The following is a 23,188-nucleotide window of genomic DNA, read 5'->3' on the forward strand; positions in this document are numbered from 1 at the left end:
GCCTGCTGTAGCATTTTAATTAGGAATAGAATTAAACAGAAATTCACTTGCTGTCACCATCTGATAATATTACCAGAGACTTCCCTTAAGGAAATTTAAAATTATTTATTCTATGTAAATCTCTACAAGTCCTTAATTTCAACCTTATTATAAGAAATAACACACAGTATCAACACGCTGGCAGAATTTTGACAATTCTCCTGCCTCCCTCCATTCCGCCTGCTTTTCCTCTTTCCCTCCCTCCCTTTCCCTCCTCTTCCCTCACTCCCTTTCTTTCCACAAAGCAAGGAAATGGGTATATAGCAAATAGTAGGGATCACACGCTTTCATTACAGGGCTTGGGAATGTGGACTCTCACAAAAACAGACTTGATTTTAAATACTGTATCTGTGCCTTACTAGCTGTGTGACCATGAATAATTTAATCATTCTGTGCCTCAGTTTGTCTGGCTGTAAAATAGGTGCAAACAGTACCTACCTCTTAGGATTGTTGTGAGGGGGGATTCCAACTGGTTTTAAAATAGTATTTAGCACAGAGGAAGCATAATAATTATTATTTTTCACTTCTCTGAATATATAACATTTAGTATTGGGATTCATAGTCTCAAAATCTAACACTCACTGATGGGAATATCTGATTAGCTAAATGGAGAAAAACATTGTTATAGTAATTATTTCTTTAGTTTCTCGTTTTGTTTTTTTAACTGAAAACCAGAATCACAATTTCTTGTTATTATCTGTTATCAGTGAACAGTATAAGACTATAATATTATTTTTGACAAGGCACTGAATATTTGAAATGAAGAAAACTAAGAAATAGTAGTAAATAAAACTTTTCTTGTGCTAATCCCAAGTGAAAGATGAAATTAATGATGATATATATGTGGAAACTCTGGAGAAGTCATACAGAGAGAACCTCAAGTACTTGAGGCACACTTGAAATTCAAATGACACTAAATGACTAAGTCTTAAATCAAGAACCCTTCACTAAAATTAAAAACACAAATGCTTTCTTTTTCTTGATTTCTTGTAGGAAGTGAAAGAGTACTTGGTAGGTGTCAGACTATTTTAAAAAGCAGGTTATAGAGATGATATTTCAGGAGTGTAAAAATACTAAGGCGGATCTCATAAATGATTGGTATATTATTTAATTCAGGTTAGCATCAGAACTGTCAATGTTTGTTTATTAAGCAATGCAATCCTTTAGGTAGGAAGCATGGTTCTTTGGAGAAGTTGATAGACACAAGATACACAGACTGGAATATGGTGAAAAAACACACAGTATAGATTTTTTTAAATTAAACCTAGGAATTATTTAACATGGCCATTTCTTTGGGTTGAAGAAAGAAATTCATATAGATTTTCCTGGTTCAGGCTCCAGTGAGGTCTATAGGCAAATTTGCAACTAGAGCAAGATTCAGACCTATTTCCATTTTTGTGCTTACGTCTTAAATATGTCCAGTTCCTAGAGCATAGAGGAAAGCACTAGATTGGCCATGGCATGAAACAGGTTAGAATTCTGGCCCTGCCACTTAATAACTGTGTACGGCTTAAATGGGCAATTTGCTAAACTTCATGAATTTCAATTCCCACCCTCCAACCCCCACCCTGGGCAAAATGAGTCTAATCCTTTTTCTACCAACTCTAGAGAGTTAGGATGGTCTGAGGAGAAAATGTAAATAAAAGTGCTTTGAAAATTATTTAATGCTTTAAAAATATTATTTATCATTATTATTTCAAGATGAGGGAAAACTCCCCCTCCTCTAATATATTCAGTTTTTTATGGCCAGCTAGATCTTCCAGAAAGCTACATAAAAACTGAACATTTTAACAATACTCGGCAATGTTTAGATGTTAAAAAAAAATTATCCAAACTGGGACATTTCTTCTTAAACGGTTCTAAAAGTAATACATATATATTGCAATGAATTTGGAACTACAGAATGAGAACGGGAGGAAGTAAAGGTCACCCTGACTCTCTTATTTCTTGAGTTAACCATTGATAAATAATTTTTAAATTTTCTTTGGGTCTTTTTTCTCTATGTGTGTGATATTCAAAACCAAGTTGTGAATATGCTATATTTATTATTTAACATTCTTCTCTTCTCACTTGACATTTTACAAAAAACAATTTTAATTTGTTAGTTTCTGTATTGTTTCCGATTCTAAGCATCATAAAATACTTAATAGTGAAGGTTATCTATGAGCTATTATGTAAAAAAAAGTTCAGCATATATAACCTAAATAAATATATTAGAAATTCATATGCTTTAAAGCAGTGATCCCCAACTGTTTTGGAGCTAGGGACCGGTTTCGTGGAAGACAATTTTTCCACCAACAGGGTGGGCGGGGGAGGATAGTTGGTTCAGGCTGTAATGGGAGCGATGGCGAGCCATGGGGAGCAGCAGATGAAACTTCGCTGGCTCGCCCGCCGCCCACCTCCTGCTGTGCGGCCCAGTTCCTAACACAGCCAGGGGGTTGGGGACCCCTGCTTTAAAGGATATCCCTATGTTTTTATGTGATTGACCATTTCAAAAGTTTCATAGACAATTCCAATATTTATATTTAATTAAAGACCATGAAACTTTTTTTTAGTATTTTTAAATAAAAGATAGTTAAAGATTACTTCACTTAAAAGCTAATAACAGGGCCTCCCTGGTGGCGCAGTGGTTGAGAGTCCGCCTGCCGATGCAGGGGATACGGGTTCGTGCCCCGGTCCGGGAGGATCCCTTATGCCGCGGAGCGGCTGGGCCCGTGAGCCATGGCCGCTGGGCCTGCGCATCCGGAGCCTGTGCTCCGCAACGGGAGAGGCCACAACAGTGAGAGGCCCGCATACCGCAAAAAAAAAAAAAAAAAAAAAAAAAAAAGCTAATAACAAACCTCTAGAACACTTCCTTCTACTTAAGTGAGGTGTTAGATTAAAAAAGCACTATAGAAATATAGATTATACTTGACTTTAAATAAAAATCTGAATAAATACTATAGAATTGTTATCTCCCCTTTATTCTGTTAATAATTGGTAATAGGAATATTATGGAGAATGATTGAAGCTTAATAGTCATATGTCAATTACCAAGATCACATCTGTGTGGTACAATGAATTTGCAAAGGTAGACTATCAAATATATTTTATTGTCAAAGGTGGTCTGCCAACTGGCAAGTCATTTAGTAAGTTATGCTCTAAAATATATCATTTACTGATACCCAAGAGACATCTCGGTATGTCATTAATAGTGCAGAAACTCGAAGCCAGGGATATTTTTGTCTTTATAGTTAATTTGAGACAGCAGCTAAGAAAAACCAGAATAATAACAGTAATAACCTTCAAATTAATTTTGACCCTAAGCTATAGCAATTTCAACGGAAGTTAGTATATTTACATACAAATTAAAATTCCTAAACTTGTATTACAATTGATGCAATGTTTTTATGAAATACTACCTGTATAATATTTCATTAAAATAATAAAATGAGAACAATATAGAAATGTCATAAATATTTGTGTCCTAGAAAGTATTTAGAGGGAATTTCTGGTAGTATAAATTAATACATGATTATTATTATTAATCATATTACTTTTATTTATAAAGCATCCAAACATACACATCTGTAATCTTATATGTCTTTACCATCAAGAGAAATATATTCCAGAATTAATTTTAAAAACACTGCTTTTACTGTGCTTATGTTTTCTAGTTGAGAAGTCTGGACTTTAAGCATTTTTAAATTATAGAACTAATCAGAAAGCAGGAGGAAACCAACAATACAACTGATGGCATTTGTTAATATTAACCTTTGTGTAAAAATGTTATGAAACTAAGAATGGAAAAAGAATAGAATTATTCATCAACAAATGGCTCTTTTTAAAAATCTAGTTAATAGTATACTACCTGGGTTATTCTCTTACTTGAAAAAATTACAGTATATTAGGTTGTCCTAATTTGGAACTATGTAACTGCCACTCTCATGTTTCTAGTTTTACTAGAAGAGTGCATTTTTTTGGTATAAGCGTAAGAAAAAAAAAAAAAAAAACTGGAACATTCCATAGTGCAGTTTCCTTCCTCCCTTTCCCCAACAGAAAAAATAAGAAATACTGTACCTAACCAACAGATCTGATGATTCCAAAAGGGACAAGTCTCTATTCTGAAACACTATTCAAGTCAGAACATTCCAAATTACGATTTTGCGAGACACTGGAAAATTATGGCATGAAAAATAGAAGAATATTTCTAATGCACTATAAAATGTATTCCTCAAAGCAAAAGAGCTAATGGAAGGCCAGAGCACTTAATGGATAAAATATAATCAAATGAAACAGAAGCATGTTCCAAGCTGAAAGGCAACAATATCACTATTCTCACATAATTGGATAGTAGACATAACCCAGTAAGATCAGGTTTAAAAACATTTAAATATATATAAATACACATATGTATAAATAACATATATAGCACCTGAAGTAAATACATATTCGTATTCATATATTAAAGAATCACTTTGAAATTTAAAAATATTTTTTTAACTATGGAAAAATAAACAGCTAGTGAAAAAATAAGTTTTCTTTGCAAAACTTGACTCTGGAAACAAAGATTCTTCAAATGCTTCTCCAAGAACTTGTCTCTTTATTTTAAATATAACCAAATAAAAAAATAAAAAATATAATCAAATATTTGAAATAGAAGGCAAATGTTCATGAAAGCAGACATATATACATGCATATATATGCATATACATATTTATACACATAATTGGATAATATAATTAATATATATAATACGCATAAAACACACATCTTCCTGAACTTACTATGGCATTGCATCCTGATAAACCCATCATCAATTGAAAATATCATAAATTGTAAATGCTTATAGTACACTCAATCTACCAACCGTCATAGTTTAGCCTAGTCTACCTTAAATGTGCTCAGAACACTCACATTAGCCTAAAGTTGGGCAAAATCATCTAACACAAAGCCTATTTTATAATAATCTGTTGAATATCTCATTTGTTTTATTGAATACTGTACTGAAGGTGAAAAGCAGAACGGTTGTAAGTGTGTCAGTTGTGATCGAGTCGCTGAGTGGGAGGAGTGGCTTGCTGCTGCTGCCCAGCATCACAAGAGAACATCATGCTGCATATCAGTAGTCTGGGAAAAGTATAGTTTCTACTCTAAATTCAAAGTAGACTTTGAAAAAATGAAAAAATTCAAACTATAGTTTCTACTAAACGAGTATCACTTTCACACCATGGTAAAGGTGAAAAATCGCTAAGTCGAACCATTGTAATTCGGGAAATGTCTGTCTATAAATTTTTGTATAATATATGTGTATGCACATGTATATTTCAAACAGGAATTTAGACTGTTTGCTACATCTCTTCTTAGAAGCAGACTATGCCCAAAATCTATGCCTCAAGCCTTTGGTGAATAGCTAATGAATTCAGTATTCAAACAGGGATTAAAAATATTGACTTGGAAATTCAGGACAAACTTACTACTAAAAAGGTTTTACACTTTTTACTTAAAAGAACATAGTTAGGTACACATGATTAGACTCTACCAACTGAAATAAATTATTGCCGATTTGGCTAGAGTTGTTGATCACCACAAAATTCTCTCTTGTGGACAACTATGGCTTACATATTAAATGGAAGGCTTTAGGCAGTTTTTGTACTTGTTTCCTTAGACCTAAATGGTCCACATAATGATAAAAAGCCAAATAAGAAAAAAATGTAACATTATGTGCTTTTCAAGCCCAACAAAATTGTTTTTTGTTTTTTTTTTTTTGCATTACGCGGGCCTCTCACTGTTGTGGCCTCTCCCGTTGCGGAGCACAGGCTCTGGACGCGCAGGCCCAGCGGCCATGGCTCACGGGCCCAGCCGCTCCGCGGCATGTGGGATCCTCCCGGACAGGGGCACGAACCCGCGTCCCCTGCATCGGCAGGCGGACTCTCAATCACTGCGCCACCAGGGAGGCCCCAAAACTGTTCTCATACTAAAGCTCATCCGTGTGCTAACAGTGCAGTTTCCATAGGCAGGTGTTCCTGGTACTAAAGTTTTCACGTTAACTGAGGCTCTATTTTTGATTTCAGTTTAAAGGTGTCGCTAGTGATTGAATCTACTCAGTAGTGCACGTTTATGAATAAGACTCTGAATATTAAAATTCTTACATGTACTCTCTAAATTCATTGAGATTCAGTCAAATAGAAAGATATCATATACCAAGAAGATTCCTTTGTATATGATGTACAATGGAGTAACAGATTAATTTTCCTTTCTGGACAACTTAATGATACTGATTAACATTAAAAAACTTCAACAGTTACATATTTAAAAAAAAAGACTGGGGTACAAGGCAGATAATTAGTAGTATTACCTTTAAAGGCTTTTGTTAGAGGAAGTGAATGTTAACAACTCTTTATAAATTAAAGTTGCCCTCTCCCAGGAACTTCAATACTGTATCAGAAAAAAATAAAATAAAATTGTCAACTATTGCTTTGAAGAAAGGGAACAATTCCCATTTTCTATAACATTACTTCTGAAATCAACACCCTTATTCAACAACCTTGATATCATTTCTGATAATGAGTCAGTGAAAAGAGTGATTAGACAAATGGTACAATTCAAAAAGAAAATAAGATGCAGAAAGAAATTCAGAAAGAAAATAAGATGCCACGTGAGTTCTCCCGGGTCATCCAATCAACTCCTTGCAGAGTTAAAAATAGAAGCTAAGACTAATTCCCACAGCTACTGCCAGATCAGAGCCTGACAACTTTGCATTGTGGTAGCTTCAACCTCTCCTGATACTGGGATTACCTGCATTGAGACATCTTCCTATGAGGTTCAGTCATTTCAAGGTTTGCTTTAAAATGGAGAGGGGTGGGAAAAGGTTCATAATTTTAGGGAAAATCTGTGGTAATGAGATCTCATTGTAAACTGCTCACGAGAATTAGAAAGATAAAAACTGGAAATGTTTACTAACCCTTACTATGTCTCAAACACTGCAATAAGTTCCCTTTTATGTTATCTTCTTTAATCTTCGCAACAACCCTGTGATTTTCCTGTTTTAAATATCCAGAAACAATTCACAGTGGTTAAGTAACTTACCCTAAGTCATAGAGATAGAAAACAATAGAGGTAGGATTCAAACTAGGTGAGGTTCAAAGTTCAAATTCACTTCCTGAAAAACATGATTAGAACATAAATGGTAGCCAAAACTCCCCAAAATAAACTAAAAGATTAAAAGAAAGAGAGAAAGGAGGGGAGGAGGGCCTTGTGAGCTGCATACCTTAAAAATAATGTTTAGACTTTTCGATTGATCTTAAAAATGACCAAAAGCTAGCTGCCTGAGAGCTCTAAGAATAAAATTATTAACAAACTAAACAAAAAACATTGATTTTTATACTCACTTTGAGATCAACCCAATTGCTTTCCTTGCATAACACTGTACTGCCATTTTATTTCATTTTCTATTATATTTATTAAGGGCTATTTTAAAGGCAAGTATTTTGCCTAACAGGTTAATGATTTTTTTTTCTTCTAAACAATGACCAAGATGCCAATCCTCCTCCCCTTATTCAATGGACTAATTAGTGTCAGATCATTTTAAGGTCATATTTAATTTTTGTGGTGAAATAGTGATTTCACAAACCCTGTGAAGATGTTACACATCCACTATAACATGCATGCAGGTGGAAAAAATTTTCAACTGATGTAGATTTTGCTTTCTCTATGAGTGTATTCTTCACAATCAATGAGATAGAAAAAGACACAGAGATAAGAGAACTGTTGACTAATATTTTCTTATGAAAATCTGTATCTTGGGCTTCCCTGGTGGCGCAGTGGTTAAGAATCTACCTGCCAATGCAGGAGACATGGGTTCGAACCCTGGTCTGGGAAGATCCCACATGCCGCAAAGCAACTAAGCCCATGCGCCACAACTACTGACCCTGTGCTCTAGAGCCCGCAAGCCACAACTACTGAGACCGTGCGTCGCAACTACTGCAGCCGGTGTGCCCTAGAGCCCATGCTCTGCAACAAGAGAAGCCACCGCAATGTGAAGCCCGCGCCGCAATGAAGAGTAGCCCCAGCTCCCCACAACTAGACAAAGCCCATGCACAGCAACGAAGAACCACCACCACCAGGAATAAATAAATAAATAAATTACTTAAAAACAATAAAATCTGTATCTTGCATTTTCAATTTTCTAAAAGTTCAAATCCATTGTGGTTGAAAAAAGAAGAGTAATGTCATATGTTTTCTTGTCCTGGGAAAATGGACTGTGCTTCGTTGAGTGTGTTTATTTATTTATTTATTTTATTGACAAAATTTATTTTTTATTATTTTTATATCTACTAGTACTTATTTGAATTCTACTCACTGTTTTTTTTTTTCATCTTTGTTGGAATACAATTGCTTTACAATGGTGTGTTAGTTTCTGGTTTATAACAAAATGAATCAGTTATACATATGTTCCCATATCTCTTCCCTCTTGCATCTCCCTCCGTCCCACCCTCCTTTTCCGACGCCTCTAGGTGGTCACAAAGCACTGAGCTGATCTCCCTGTGCTATGCGGCTGCTTCCCACTAGCTTCTATTTTACGTTTGGTATATATGTCCATGCCACTCTCTCACTTTGTCACAGCTAACCCTTCTCCCTCTCCATATCCTCAAGGCCATTCTCTAGTAGGTCTGTGTCTTTATTCCCGTCTTACCCCTAAGGTCTTCATGACATTTTTTTTTCTTAGATTCCATATATATGTGTTAGCATACGGTATTTGTCTTTCTCTTTCTGACTTACTGGTTGAGTGTCTTGAACTGCTCAAACTTTAAGGTCCATTACCTCTAATTTGCACCTTACCAAAACCTCAGACAAGAAACAGGAGAAAGGGTAGTGCCATCCATAATTCATTCCCACCACACCTACAAAAATAGTCACAAGGAACTTGTGCAGAATAGCAATTCTTTTGTATTAGGAAGGCAGTTTTCAAAATTAAATGGTATTGGTTCATTTCGTTGTTTAATAAATACCTTGCAAATGCCTATAATAAAGCCAAATACCAAACTGACCATTTAAGTTGCAGGAATTTTTACGGTCTTGATAGTTTACTATTTTCAAGTAACAGTTTACATTTGAGTGCTCACCACAATATATAATACCAATGAGCTCCCGAGAAATCTAAACGTTTATAGAATACACCAAATGCTACTGTCTCATGCCTTGCTTTGCAATCCTGGAGTGCTTTCTCCTAGGGAGATGATGTAAGAAATATAAGCTAGATATCTCTTCTACGGGATCACCAGCCATGTCTCAACTAACTTTTATCAGTGGAGACTCTCAGTACATACATATTTATTTATTATAAAACTCTTCGGTACTGATCATTAGGTAATTCTGGTAAATGTGGGCACGTAATAATAGTTAAGAATGTCAGCCCCATTTCATTTCAGCTTGATCCACTGCAGAAAAGCACAAACTAGATGAAAGCAATTTCCCCAAGAACAACTCACTTCCTTGAGATGAGAGATAGATAAACTTGGGTGAACAATGATTTGTCACAATTTATTTTTGAGGGTAGTGGTTTAAAAAAGTGCTAATGTAATCTTTTCAGAATGAATTCTTTTAAAAATGCATTAATTCTCCAGTGAATATAGCTTATAATTAAAAAGCTAAACATGTAATTTTACATTTCTAAATTTTTACATATGACCATATATAATAAATATTGAAATCTTAAAATCTTCGTTATCTTTAAAATTTGATGGCCTTTAAATCTGAATTTGGATTTGGTGAGTCTGACGGATTATTCTTAGTGACTCTATTGGGTACCACCAATTCAGATTCGACATTATTTCTGCAAGTGTCAGAAGCATTAAGTTGTGTGAGTGGATAGAGGGTATTAGCATCCTGGTGGTCTTTCACTACCCTGAGATGACCAGAGAACCTGAGTGTGAAAGAGCATGGAGAGGAGTGTAAGGAATGGCCTAACGGTATCACTGGCTTCTCTCTATGCTCAGACTCTGCAGTGCACAACAGAGGGAACAAAGCGGGTCGTGTTGCTGCCACTGTTGCAATGACCAAGCATCCTCAGTCTCATCGCCATTGCAGTCCATTGTTTAAGATGTGAGCTTGTTGGTGCTTATTCAGGCAAAAGTCAGAATGCTTATTTGTTTTATGTCTGTTTTTTTTTTTTTTTTTTTTTTTTTTTTTTTTTTTTTTGGTATGCGGGCCTCTCACAGTTGTGGCCTCTCCCGTTGCGGAGCACAGGCTCCGGACGCGCAGGCTCAGCGGCCATGGCTCGCGGGCCCAGCCGCTCCGCGGCATGTGGGATCTTCCCGGACCGGGGCACGAACCCGTGTCCCCTGCATCGGCAGGCGGACTCTCAACCACTGCGCCACCAGGGAAGCCTATGTCTGTTTTTTAATGAGAGTTTGATGAGACAGCAATAAAGACAAAAGTAAATAGGAGAAATGTTTATTAATAGGTCCCTCCATCCCTATCAACCAAAGAAAAGGCCTACCTTAAAATATTGTAGTGAAATGTCGAGGGTGTGTCTGTCTGTGTTCTTGCCACCCTTCACCTTTAAGTAGCTTTTCAAAACTATGTTATAAACATGTTGCTTCATCCTTGCCCTTTTAGCCTGTTAATGTCTAATTTAAGTAAAGCAGGATGCAATCCCCAGCAAGTTATCTGTTTCTCCTTTCTTGGACCATGCAAATCAAAACAGTCTTCTTCTATGGAGGGTAGTGAAAGGTTGTGCCAATTGTGTTCCTACTTCAGCTATTCCAACATTCTTTAGTTTAGCTTAAATGAGACATTCTCATCTTTGGGCTTTAATTATTCTGTTTAAAAATAAATTTTAAAAGATACTCTAAAGAGAAACTAAGAAAAAAAAAACAACAAGATAAAAGATTTACCATAATGCAGGTACATAAATATGAACTAAAAATAGTTTTAGATTAAAAATTAATCTTTTTTATTTTAAAAATTAATCTAATTAAAATTTCAGATTAGGCTGGATGGAAATGATCCATTGCTGAAGCTTAAAAAAAAACTAGCTATAAATGTTACTAGTTTTCTACACTGTTGTTACAAGACTTGACTGACATCCGTGATGTACTCCGTAATATTTTTGAAATGATGAAATGTGTGATCCAGAGACTTGAAATATTTCAATACTTGTGTATAGGAATTTTCTTCCATGAACTAGAAATGAAAAAAGTGAGAATGTTTCCTTGCTCAAATCACATGAAGTGGATTCCCTTATATTACTTGCATTCATTTTTAAGATGGTCATAAATGGTTACATAAATTACAGGAATATTATCTGTTGAAGAAGTTGATGGTTTTTATAGTAAATGTATGTATTCAAATGATAAATGTTTCTGCATAATCTCTGACCTAACAATACCATTCCATGCCACTCCAAGAATTCTTCCATCAAAAGTAAAAGCTCCAGCACATAAAGACATGAACCTCTATGTCCATTACCACATTTCTTGAAATCATAAAACTGTTTGGAACTTAATAAATGTTTATCAATGGGCTTTGACTGAATGAAATTATGGCTCACTCATAGTACACATTACTGGGCATCTACTAAAGGTAATATGGTAGTGATATATGCTAGATATCATTAATATAATAGAAACACAATGTACTAAAAGTGTTTTGCAACTAAAAATCACTATACATTGTATGGCTTTAAAAAGGAATGAAATGCTGCTACATGCTATAACATGGATACACTTTGAAAACACTATGTTAAGTGAAAGAAGCCAGACACAAAAGGACAACTATTGTATGATTCCACTTATATGAGGTAGTTAGAATAGGCAAATTATAAACCCAGAAAACAGAATAGAGTTAACCAGAGGCTAAGGGGAGGGGAGAAATAAGGGGTTATTGTTTAGTGAGTACAGTTTCTGTTGGGGATAATAAGAAAGGTCTTAAAATGGATAATGATAATGGTTGCTCAACATTGTGAATGTACTTAATACCAATAAATGATACACTTAAAAATGGTTAAAATGGTAAATTTTACATTATGGGACATTTTACCAAAATAAAAAATAAAAATATACTATAAAATAAAGTAAAAATTTACCTCCTACTAGGCATACTATGAAGTTTGCATAAAATTGCACTTATTTTAGGAGCTTATACGGTTATTATCATATCTGGGGACATGTAAAGAAAGCAACAGCTTAAGTAGTCCTCTTGAGTTCTTTCTCTCCATCTTTCCAACCCGGTTTCTTCCAGATTAATGGTTTTGTCAGGCCTCTCTTTGAATACTAGCATCAGTAGGAATGCTAGCTAGTACTGGTTTCCTTAAGTATCAGCTAAAATTTTAATGTATTTTTATGCTGGTAATTGTTTTAGAACCTGGGAGGGATGTCATTGTTTTCTTAACTTGGCAAAAGCAAATATATTACTGTAGACAGCATTACTAGAAAGAAATAGTAACTCTGAAGAAGACATATGTCCATCCTAAGAAAACTGAATATATTTCAAAGCAGACCACACCACTCAACTGCTGGCAATGTTCTTCCACGTACTTGGCAGTATACTACTCTAAGTCTGAGAACTGTTTCTTTTTTGTAAAAATGATTTTGATTGGAAAACCCTGAATAAATCCTTTGGAATGTGTAACGTTTAGAGCTCCTTCTGGGATCCCTTTTCCATGAATCAAGGTTCTTTGATTCACTATCCTCCTTGGCACTTGCTTCCTAGTCATCTCAGCAGCCTTTGTGCCAGTGCTAAGGAAGAGCTCCCATTTTAGGTCCTAAAGCAGGGAGAACAATAAAAGGAGAACCTCATTTCAAGTACCAGAAATGTCTGGGCTATAAAGAACACACATATTGTCAAGGTAAGCCCAGGGTGGGGTGACATCACCAAGGTCATTCCTGGCTCCGCGTCCCCCCCCCCCCAGGAGGAACAACTAACAATTATTTGGAAACAGGACACTAGTTGAGAGAATCCTAGAACATGGAGGTGAGGCTGAAGCACCCCCGTGCACCACAGAGACCAAGACAGACTGCATTCGAAGGGTGAGAGAAGGAGCTACACGTTGACCACGCTGCCCCTCCCCCAGGCCAGTGGAGCACCATGGGTGAGGCCTCCCGTGAACCTCTGGTTCCTCCAGTAGGAGAAGAGAACTGGGGGACGGCAAGCTCCACCACTAGCATCGGGGCTGCTTTGTGGGAGCCGCTGCTCTAACCTGCTCCACTGGGGCTGCAGGGGAGTCTGCAGGGCTTGACCACTACAAGTCGGGCTGTGATGAAGGGGGAAGGGGCATGCAGCAGCCAGCACGTGGATTGTGACCGATGGAATTCATACCTGCAGTGCCCAAGTAGGGATCACAACGGGCACCTTTGCTTATCTACAGAGCCAGGTCGGCGGGGCACTACAACCAGGGAACTCAGGCTACAGATCCACCTGATACGCATCTGGCCCTTGAACCTCGTTTGCCCATAGCCAGGGAAAGAGCAGAGTCACAGCCCACCCACTGTGGACAGTGTCTTCTGGCCATCTGACCAAAAGGGCTGGCAATAAATCCTGGAAGCTATTTGGCCCAGTCGTGCTCCAGCCAAGAGGCAGGCAGCCAGAGCTCATCACTGGCTCTGGTACAAAGCAGAGCCAGTATCAGGTGTGGAGGGATCCGGTACCATGCACAGGCACGGAGATTAATTCTTATCCAAGGCTGAGAGGAGCTCCCAGCTCCTCCCAACTGGGGAGCCTGTTTGAGAAATTAAGAGTAGCCTAGAGCGGCCCCTCCTCATCCCACCCAGGCAAAGGAACTGGGACTAGCCCCATCCCATCTGCTGTGGAGAGTGTCTTCCTGGCCCAGCTGACTAGAAGGATTGGTGACAACTCCTAGAAACTGTGCGGCCCAGCAGTGCTCAAGCCTAGAGAAGGGTAGGCAGAGCTGATAGTCTGCAAAGCCAAGCCAGTGGCCTTGTTCAGCCACAGAACGTGGAGTATGGATCAGCTTGAGTTAAGACAACAAAGAGCTTTACTGGCTTTAGAGCTGCTTCTCCTGCTGCACCCAGGCAGGAAATCTAATTCATAGCCCTACTCATCACTGAATACAGCCTTCAGCATGTCCAGCTGGGGAACCTAACCAGAGAACATGGGAAGCTGTACAGCCCATTAAACAGCCCTAGATACAGTGGCACTTGAACAGACAGCACAGCCTGTGGCCTCCCCCATCTGCAGGGCAAAACCAGTGCCCTCACCTGACCAGGGAATTAAGTGCACACTCTGGCCTGATTTGGGTTCCCAAACAATGAACTATACAGGCTCTGGGTCCTGTCTAGAGCCAGGTCCTATACAAGCTCTGATTCTCTGCCAGGAAACTACTTCATAGCCCCATCTACTACTACTACTGAATATAATACCCAGTAAAGTCTGGAGGAAGAGCCCAATTACTCAGATATGCAGATACCAAAGTAAGGAATCAAGGATCACAAAAATTAGGCAAATATGACACCACCAAAGGAAACTAATAAAACTCCAATAACTGACCTTAAAAAAATAAAGATCTGGGCTTCCCTGGTGGCGCAGTGGTTGAGAGTCTGCTTGCCGATGCAGGGGACGCGGGTTCGTGCCCTGGTCCGGGAGGATCCCACATGCCACAGAGCGGGCTGGACCCGTGAGCCATGGCCGCTGAGCCTGCACGTCCGGAGCCTGTGCTCCGCAACGGGAGAGGCCACAACAGTGAGAGGCCTACACACCGCAAAAAAAAAAAAAAAAAAAGAGTATCTATGAACTGTCAAAGAATTCAGAATAATCCTCCTAAGGAAGTTTAGTGAACTACAAGAAAGCACAGACAGCTAAGTGAAATTAGGAAAACAATGCATGAACAAGACAAGAAGTTTGACAAGGAAATAGCAACATCAAAAAAACAGGAGCACTAGATTTTAAAAATACAATAACTGAACTGAAGAATTCAATAAAAAGTTTCAAAGGTAGATTCGACCATGCAGAAGAAAGAATCAGCAAACTGGAGGATAGAACTTTAGAAATTACCCAGTGAAAGGAACAAAAAGGAAAAGAATAAAAAGAGTGAAGAAAGCCTATGGAAATTATGGGACACAACAAAGTAAACAATGTTCATGTTATGGGAATTCCAGAAAAAGAAAAGAGAGAGAGAAAGGGAAAAAAAGTATATTTAAAGCAATAATGGATGAAACCTTCCCAAACCTAGGATGAGAAATGGACATCCATATCCATGAAGCCCAAACAAGCCCAAACAGGTTGAACTCAAATAGGGCTACTCTGAGACACATTGCAATTAAATCAACAAAAGTCAAAAACAAAGAAAGAATTTTAAGACCAGCAAGAGAAAAGAGAGAAGTTACATACAAGGGAACCCTGGGATAATTGGATATTCACATGTAAAAGAATGAAATTGGACCAATATCTTATACCACTCACAAAACTAACTTGAATTGGATTAAAGACTCAAATGTAAGACCTGAAACTATGCAACTGCCAGAAGAAAACATAGGAATAAAGCTCATTACATGGGTTTGGTAATGACTTTTTGGATATGACACTGAAAACACAAACGACAAAATAAAAAATAAACAAATGGAACTACATCAAACTAAAAAGCTTCTGCACAGCAAGCAAAAACAAAAACAAATCAACAAACTGATTGAAAAGACAACCTATAGAATGGGAAAAACATATTTGTAAACCATATATCTGATAATGGTTAATATCCAAAATAAATTAAAAATTCATACAAATCAATAGCAAAAAAAAAAAAAAAATTACCCAATTAAAAAAATGAGCAAAGGACCCGAATAGACATTCCTCCAAAGAAGACACACGAAAGGCCAACAGGTACATGAAAAGATGCTCAATACCACTAGTCATTAGGGAAATGCACATTAAAACCACATTGAGATATTACTTCACACCTGTTAGAACGGTCATCCTCAAAAATGTCAAGAGATAACAAATGCTCGTGAGGATGTGGAGAAAAGGGAACCCTTGTGCTGTTGGTGGGATTGTAGATTGGGAAAGCCAGTATGGAAAACAGTATGGAGGAGCCTCAAAAATTAACACTAGAACTACATATATCTAGCAACTCCACTTCTAGGAATACATCCAAAGAAAATGAAAACACTAACTCAAAAAGATATCTGCACCCCCATGTTCATAGCAGCATTATTTATAATAGCCAAGACATGGAAACAATCTAAGTGCCCACTGATGGACAAATGGGTAAAGAGGTTGTTTTATATATTTATAGGTATATACATATTATAGGTATACACACACACACACACACACTGAAATATTATTCATCTGTAAGAAAACAAAGAAATGCTACCATTTGAGACAACAGAAATGGACCTTGAAGGCTTTATGCTAAGTTAAATAAGTCAGAGAAAGAAAGGCAAACACTATATGATCTCACTTATGTGTGGAACCTAAAAAAAAAGAAAAGAATCATAGAAAAAGAGATCAGACCTGTGGTTACAGGAGACAGAGGGTCAGGGGAGGGGAAGTTGGAGGAAGACGGTCAAAGGTACAAGCTTCCAATTGTAAGATAAATACATACTATGGACATAATGTACAACATGATGACTATAGCTAACACTGACGTGTGATATATAGAAAAATCGTTAAGAATAAATTCTAAGCATTCTCTTCACAGAAAAGTATTATTTGATCTCATTTATATAAATGTGTGTGTTTGTGTGAGAGAGGACAGAATACAAAAATGCAAAAAGAAAAGTTGTAAAGTACGAAGCTGCTTAGGTTTATACCTCAACTATAACAGATAATAATTTGTTTAATTTTAATAGGTACAAAAATAAATGTTAAGCATAGAACAAGCAAAAAGAAAAACTGAGCCCAGCGTAGATGTCCTTAAAGCATTTGCAAAGGAGGGCTTTATTAGGTCCGCAAACACCTGCAATTACAGGCAAAATTCTGTGTGTGTGTGTTGTGTATGTACTTGGGGAGTGGATGCATAGCCTTTATTGAATTATTAAAGGGGATGTTAAGACCCAAAAGTTTAAAAAGCACTGGAAAGCCTGATCACAAAACCATTTTAAACTACTCTGATTATGTTTTATAGTTTTCCTTCACTCGTTAACACTTCAAAGAACAGCATGTGAATGTGGAAAGAATCTCTGCCATTTAGGTAAGATCTCTGAGTCTCAGCGTAAAATTAGCATATAGTAGCAGGATGAAATTATACACCATAGATGAAAGCACCTAGCAGAGCGCTTTAAGACTAGTACTTACTTATGCAAGACATCTTCCCCTGCTTACTTGTTTTCAGTAGAATGAAAGCATACTGAAAGCTGGTACAATGTCTTCTTTGAAGTTTTCTTTTGTAATGCTTACTATGCTTTTTGATACGGATGAGCCAATATCCACTTAAGGGCATGTAAGCTCACAATAACTTTTGTTGAATATAACTGTTTGAATGTACTTTCACTATATTATTATATAGGAATTTTAAACTAAAACGTACTTGCACACATTATTTAGAGCCTAACTTGGATATCAGAGTAGGTGGATATACACCCCTGGAAAATAATAGCTAATTTCTTCACTAACATCAAACTGCTGAACATCTACTTTGCATATACATAGCTAGGCACTGTATTATGAGTTGCAGGTAATAAAAAGTCGTTAGTCAAAGAGTCTGCTCTCTAGGGTTATTTTACAACAGCAAATCATGTTCAAACTAAAGGATAGACCAAAATAGAAAGTGCCATAGGAATTTAGACAAGGGAGAAACACATCTGAAATGAGAAGGAAGGTGGGTATGGGGAAGGGTTCATGGAAGAGGCAGTGTATGCTGTGAGCAAGGTTTCAACGTGTAGCAGGGTGAGTGAAAGGAACAAATGAAGACATATAGTCGTGATATCATGAGGCACAAACTAGAAATAAACAGCACTTGTTTTAGGCTGGTCATGAGGTAATTTAAGGGGATTAGTGAGAAACTAGATAAAGAGATATCTCTTTATATATTACTTATTAACAATACTTTTGAACACAAGTATTTAATTTAAAAAAAAGAACAATATAGGGATAGGAGATTAGGAGGTACAAACTATTATTATAAAATGAGCTATAAGGATATATTGCATAGCACAGAAAATATAGCCAATATTTTAGAATAACTATAAATGGAGTATAACCTTTAAACATTGTGAGTCACTATATTTTACACCTGTAACTTATATAATATTACACATCAACTCTACTTCCATTAAAAATGCTATTTTAGTGGGGCTTCCCTGATGGCGCAGTGGTTGAGAGTCTGCCTGCCAATGCAGGGGACACGGGTTTGAGCCCTGGTCCGGGAAGATCCCACATGCCGCAGAGCGGCTGGGCCCGTGAGCCACGGCTACTGAGCCTGCGCGTCTGGAGCCTGTGCTCCGCAACAAGACAGGCCGCGACAGTGAGAGGCCCGCGCACCGCGATGAAGAGTGGCCCCCGCTTGCCACAACTAGAGAAAGCCCTCGCACAGAAACGAAGACCCAACACAGCCATAAATAAATAAATAAATAAAGCAAAACTGTCAAAAAAAAAAAAAAGTCTTTATAAAAAAAAAATGCTATTTTAGTGAATAAAACACTAAGCAGTAAAATTTTTAAAAAAGAACTTAGGGGCTTCCCTGGTGGCGCAGTGGTTGGGAGTCCGCCTGCCGATGCAGGGGATGCGGGTTCGTGCCCCGGTCTGGGAGGATCCCACGTGCCGCGGAGCGGCTGGGCCCGTGAGCCGCGGCCGCTGGGCCTGCGCGTCCGGAGCCTGTGCTCCGCAACGGGAGAGGCCGCAGCGGTGGGAGGCCTGTGTACCACAAAAAAAAAAAAAAAAAAAAAGGAAAAAAAAAAAAGAACTTAGAAGAGAACTTAAAAATAAAGACATAAAGAGCAGGTTAAAACAGCGCAGAAATCTGGCAATTAAGAGGCCATTGATAACTTTCAAAATAGCACTTTTTCTACCCATTCTCAGTGGAGGCAAAGCCTTATTAATCCTACTATTTCTTTTTCTGTTTTTCAAAATCTCAGGATAAGTCTCTTTCAATTGTAGCTAATGGCAGTAATGCAGCACCAGAAAATGACTTTTGTAAGGAGAGGCAACTTTGAATCCTAAATCGGTACTCAAGTCTTAAATTACTGATAACACTGACCACCCACCAGACTAAATGTTTTTTTTTACATGATTGGAAAGCAACAGATTGATTTCAATTCTATCTTGTCAAATCTACAAAAAAGTTCCCACAGTTCATTTAGCAACTAATAGCGTACATCCTTCTATTTGGTATTACTCCTCCTCCTTAACACCGGGCAATTAATTTTGCCTTTCTCTGGGAAACGTTTTTAACAAAGGAAATAGAGTCATAAATCAGTTTCGGATAGGAAATCATACAACTATTTCTACCTAGGGCTTTGAATTTAGAAACTTTCCTCAGAAATTGTTGAAATATAACGAAGTCCAAACTCAGAAATAACTTAAATTTAATTATCTTAGTTGCACTCAAATAACAAATTCTATTTTCTATCTTGTTTTCTTTCTTCCCCAGAAGGCTTCTCCAACCCTAATCCATAACTTAATGCATTCATCTCACCTATAAAATCACTGGCAGGTATGATGCCGGCTTTGGCGGCTCCAGTCCCCTAATCCTGACCCATTTCTTGCCAAAGAATTCAGTTTCTTCAGAAACCAAGTAACAGACATTTCAATTTCTAACCATCATTAGCATATTTTCATGTACTAATACTCAACATAAAAACACCTTTTAAAATTACAGAAATTTTTACTGTACTTAAGATCAATTGCACTAACCTGTATTTCATAAACCTTGGGCTACTTTCTTAAAAATGAATTATTATTTTAATATGTTTTTCACTTATTATTCAGAATAATTATTCATATAATTAAATATTTTACAATTAGGTAAGAAAGGTGGAAAATAGTTTTGCTATTCTTGTTCTTTGTTCTCTCTTCTACTTGGTGTGCCTGAGTCAAAATTTTAGGATATTGAAAATTTAATATTTCAAACCCAAACCAAATTTAAAGATAATAATAACCAGCCAAAACAATTTCGGTCCAGAGCTTTGCATGGTCCGGGGAACAGTTCTCTCTGAGTGGGCCATTTGGAGTGGGATTTGCCCACCCGCCTCCACTCCTTCTGCCTCATATACTGAAGATAGAGACAAAGAAACCAACTCAAATCTTTCCAAAGTGTATTTATAAATAGAGAATTTGTAATCAGAAAAACAATAACGATATATAATAGAAGTAACATGATTTTTCAGAACCAGTATCTTGTTCTAAAGCAATATTTAAAAAAGAAGGTAAGGGGCTTCCCTGGTGGCGCAGTGGTTGACAGTCCGCCTGCCGATGCAGGGGACACGGGTTCGTGCCCCGGTCCGGGAAGATCCCACATGCCGCGGAGCGCCTGGGCCCGTGTGCCATGGCCGCTGAGCCTGCGCGTCCGGAGCCTGTGCTCCGCAACGGGAGAGGCCACAACAGGGAGAGGCCCGCATACCGCAAAACAAAACAAAACAAAACAAAAAAACAAAAACAAAAAACCTAAGAAGGTTAGGTATAAACCCTGGCCCTCTTTTTTATTGATCTCCTATTTTAATTTGTTAAAATAAAATCCATGGCCTTTTGAGTCAAACCGTCTCTTTAATTTCAGATTTAAAGATAACAAGCCTCTTTTTAAATGGAATATTGGCACACAGACACCACACAGTCTGGCTTATTACAACTGTTCTCGGTTGGTGAAGTGGCACATTTGCAATCCCCACCATAGCAATCTTCACCATTTCACAGAATATCATTCAATTGTACATCCCTAGGTGAGCAACAAGAATGGGCACTTGAGCTCAGGAGCAAAGCGTTTGTGGGGAAATCCTAGGTCAGAACCCCTAAAAGGGGAGACTAACTTGAGGATGCCCAAATAACCTGAGGTTTACCTTGGCCACCTCCCCTGGCTTTCTGACTGCCTGGGGGAAAAGTCTCTCTGGAAACTCTTTTGAGGTTATTGGGGGAATCCTAGGACAAACACACTGCTTGCTTTTGCAGGAGGACTTGCCCCATACCCTACCCAGCTAGCTGTCTCACAACCTAGCTGGACTAAAAAACCTTCAAGAAAAACGGGATAGACTGACATTTGCATTTCTACTTCCACCTATTCTTATGCACAAAATATGTAGGTAGAGCCCTCTTTCTCACACCCCAATAGATTCTGCTGTCCTTGAAACCCATCTGGTAGCTGCAGTGACTACAATGAAGGGAGTTATCGGAAACCATATTGGTACTGGGCTTAAAGGATTTTTCATGCCATGCATTTTGGGGAAGGACACAGATAACAGTCCAAACGTGGTATAAGGCAATGCCCTTTCTGGGTCCTTGAAAAATCAGTCACGGAACACAGGTGGTGGACAGGAGCTGACAAGAGCTGGTTTGTTAATGAGCACAGCATCCCCGGCGGGGGGGCGGGAATCAATGAAATGATTGACAAGAGAAGATGGTAAATGAAGGGAGAAGTGGGGACAAGTGCTGCTCAACCCAAGCTGAACTCCAGGAGGTAAATTTCTCCTCTAATTTGAGATTCTTTCTAAAGGTTCAGTATTGAAGTGGATGTTTGACGTTGAAATGTGCAGACCCATTCTGATAACTGGAAAGGGAGGAGACCGAGGAACGCAAAAGGAGAAGGAAGATTTCCGATTACTTCTCCAGGCTGCTGACAAGAACCTGCTGCTCGCAAACCACAAATTAACCAAGCGAAGGTTGAAGGTAGCAACAACGTAAAAGTGCAACTCAAATTATTTTACATTCGGAATCCTCTTCAATATCTAAGCGAGTGTAACACAGCAATGGTTGATTATCTTAAGATTACAGAGGCTGACCGCCTTCTTTGTTTGCCCAGTAACATCGCTCCTCCAATAATCTCAAGCACTTGGCTGATTAACATTTCAATTTCAGTTGTTGCTCCTTTTCCCATTGCAGAAGGCGGCAGGGATATTCCCCTTCTTCCCTCTGTATTACAAACCTCATTACTAACCAAGCAGAAAGCACCGCGCAGTGTGGCCGAGGCTAATAATAGCCGGGCTGCTTACCTTCTCCGGAGGGATCGAATCAGCGCATGTCCCCGGCGCCGGCTGCCCCGGGGCCGCAGTGCCGCCGCGCCGGGTCTGTGTGTGGTCAGCTCGGCCGGCCCCCACCCCACCTGCCACCTGCAGCAGCTGCTCCCGGCGCTGAGCTCCGGCCGCCGGAAGTCATCCCCCGCCCCTGGCCGGATCGCCACATTCCGCGCCAGCCGCGGGGGGAGAGGGGCCTCTCCCGGCTGCGGGCACCGGCTCCTGGAAACTGCGCTCAACGATCGCTACCCTTCCCGGTTGTAGGGTTATTTTCTAGGAATGCTTTTACAGAAGAAGCGTCGCCGGCTGGTGGACCGAGAGAGAAGAGCCAGAGTGACTTTCCCTGCAGAGCGCCTTTCCTCTGAGCGCTCCCCTGTCACTCCCGCGGCATGGACAGCTCCATTCCGCTGTGTGGGTTTTCCACCCTCTTCATCTTCCTTATCTGTATTGTTCATTTCGCTGAATTTCAGAGTGGGATTAGCTCTTAAGATATCATTCAAACCCTCCGAAAATATTTTAAATTGGCGACTAGTTTTTCTAAGCCCCTTGTAGCGAGCTCCACTTCCCCACACACACACACAGTTACTCGCACGTACACGCCCAGCCAAACCACTCACAATTAGGAAAGCTGGGACCTCTCGCCCTCTTGCCTACGTAATGGAACAGGAAACTCCCAAAGGAGTGGGGAAGTAGGACCGGCTAGCGAAAGCACTCGAGGAAAGAGAGAGGGGTCGCCCCAAGATTTTGTTGCTGTTTAGTGGTGTCCTTAGTGGACAGATGTTCCCCCTCTAACCCCCTGGCCTCGCCCCAAGTGGAATGGCTGGTCTGGTGACAGCTGTAACATTTGAAAACAAAGAATCTGAAGCCACATTAACAGAGGGCTGCATCTCTTTCTTTCCCGAAGGATTGATCAGAATTGGCTTTAAGAATCATATTAGCATATACGTATATAATAAGCCCTTTCCTTCTCTCTTTAAATTGGCACCAGCTATTAACAGGTTTCTCTCTCTCTCTCATCTTCCTCCCTCCCTCCTTCCCTCCCTCCCTCTCCTAAGCTGACC

At 38.8% G+C, this 23,188-nt stretch overlaps 1 protein-coding gene across 1 annotated transcript in view; it reads right to left on the reverse strand.

Annotated features, from left to right (window-relative positions):
• The window catches only part of LOC309808804 (uncharacterized protein), a gene marked incomplete at its 5' end in the record, with an annotated part of 116,678 nt that overhangs the window by 89,395 nt on the left and 4,095 nt on the right, over positions 1-23,188 (reverse strand). The window contains one exon of the mRNA XM_082629379.1: positions 22,107-22,349. Coding sequence (XP_082485505.1) covers positions 22,107-22,349 — 243 coding nt within the window. The remainder of the gene's footprint in view (positions 1-22,106; positions 22,350-23,188) is intronic.

The sequence above is a fragment of the Mesoplodon mirus genome, assembly GCF_964341445.2.
Source record: "Mesoplodon mirus genome assembly, chromosome: 7".
Classification (NCBI taxonomy): Eukaryota; Metazoa; Chordata; class Mammalia; order Artiodactyla; family Ziphiidae; genus Mesoplodon; species Mesoplodon mirus.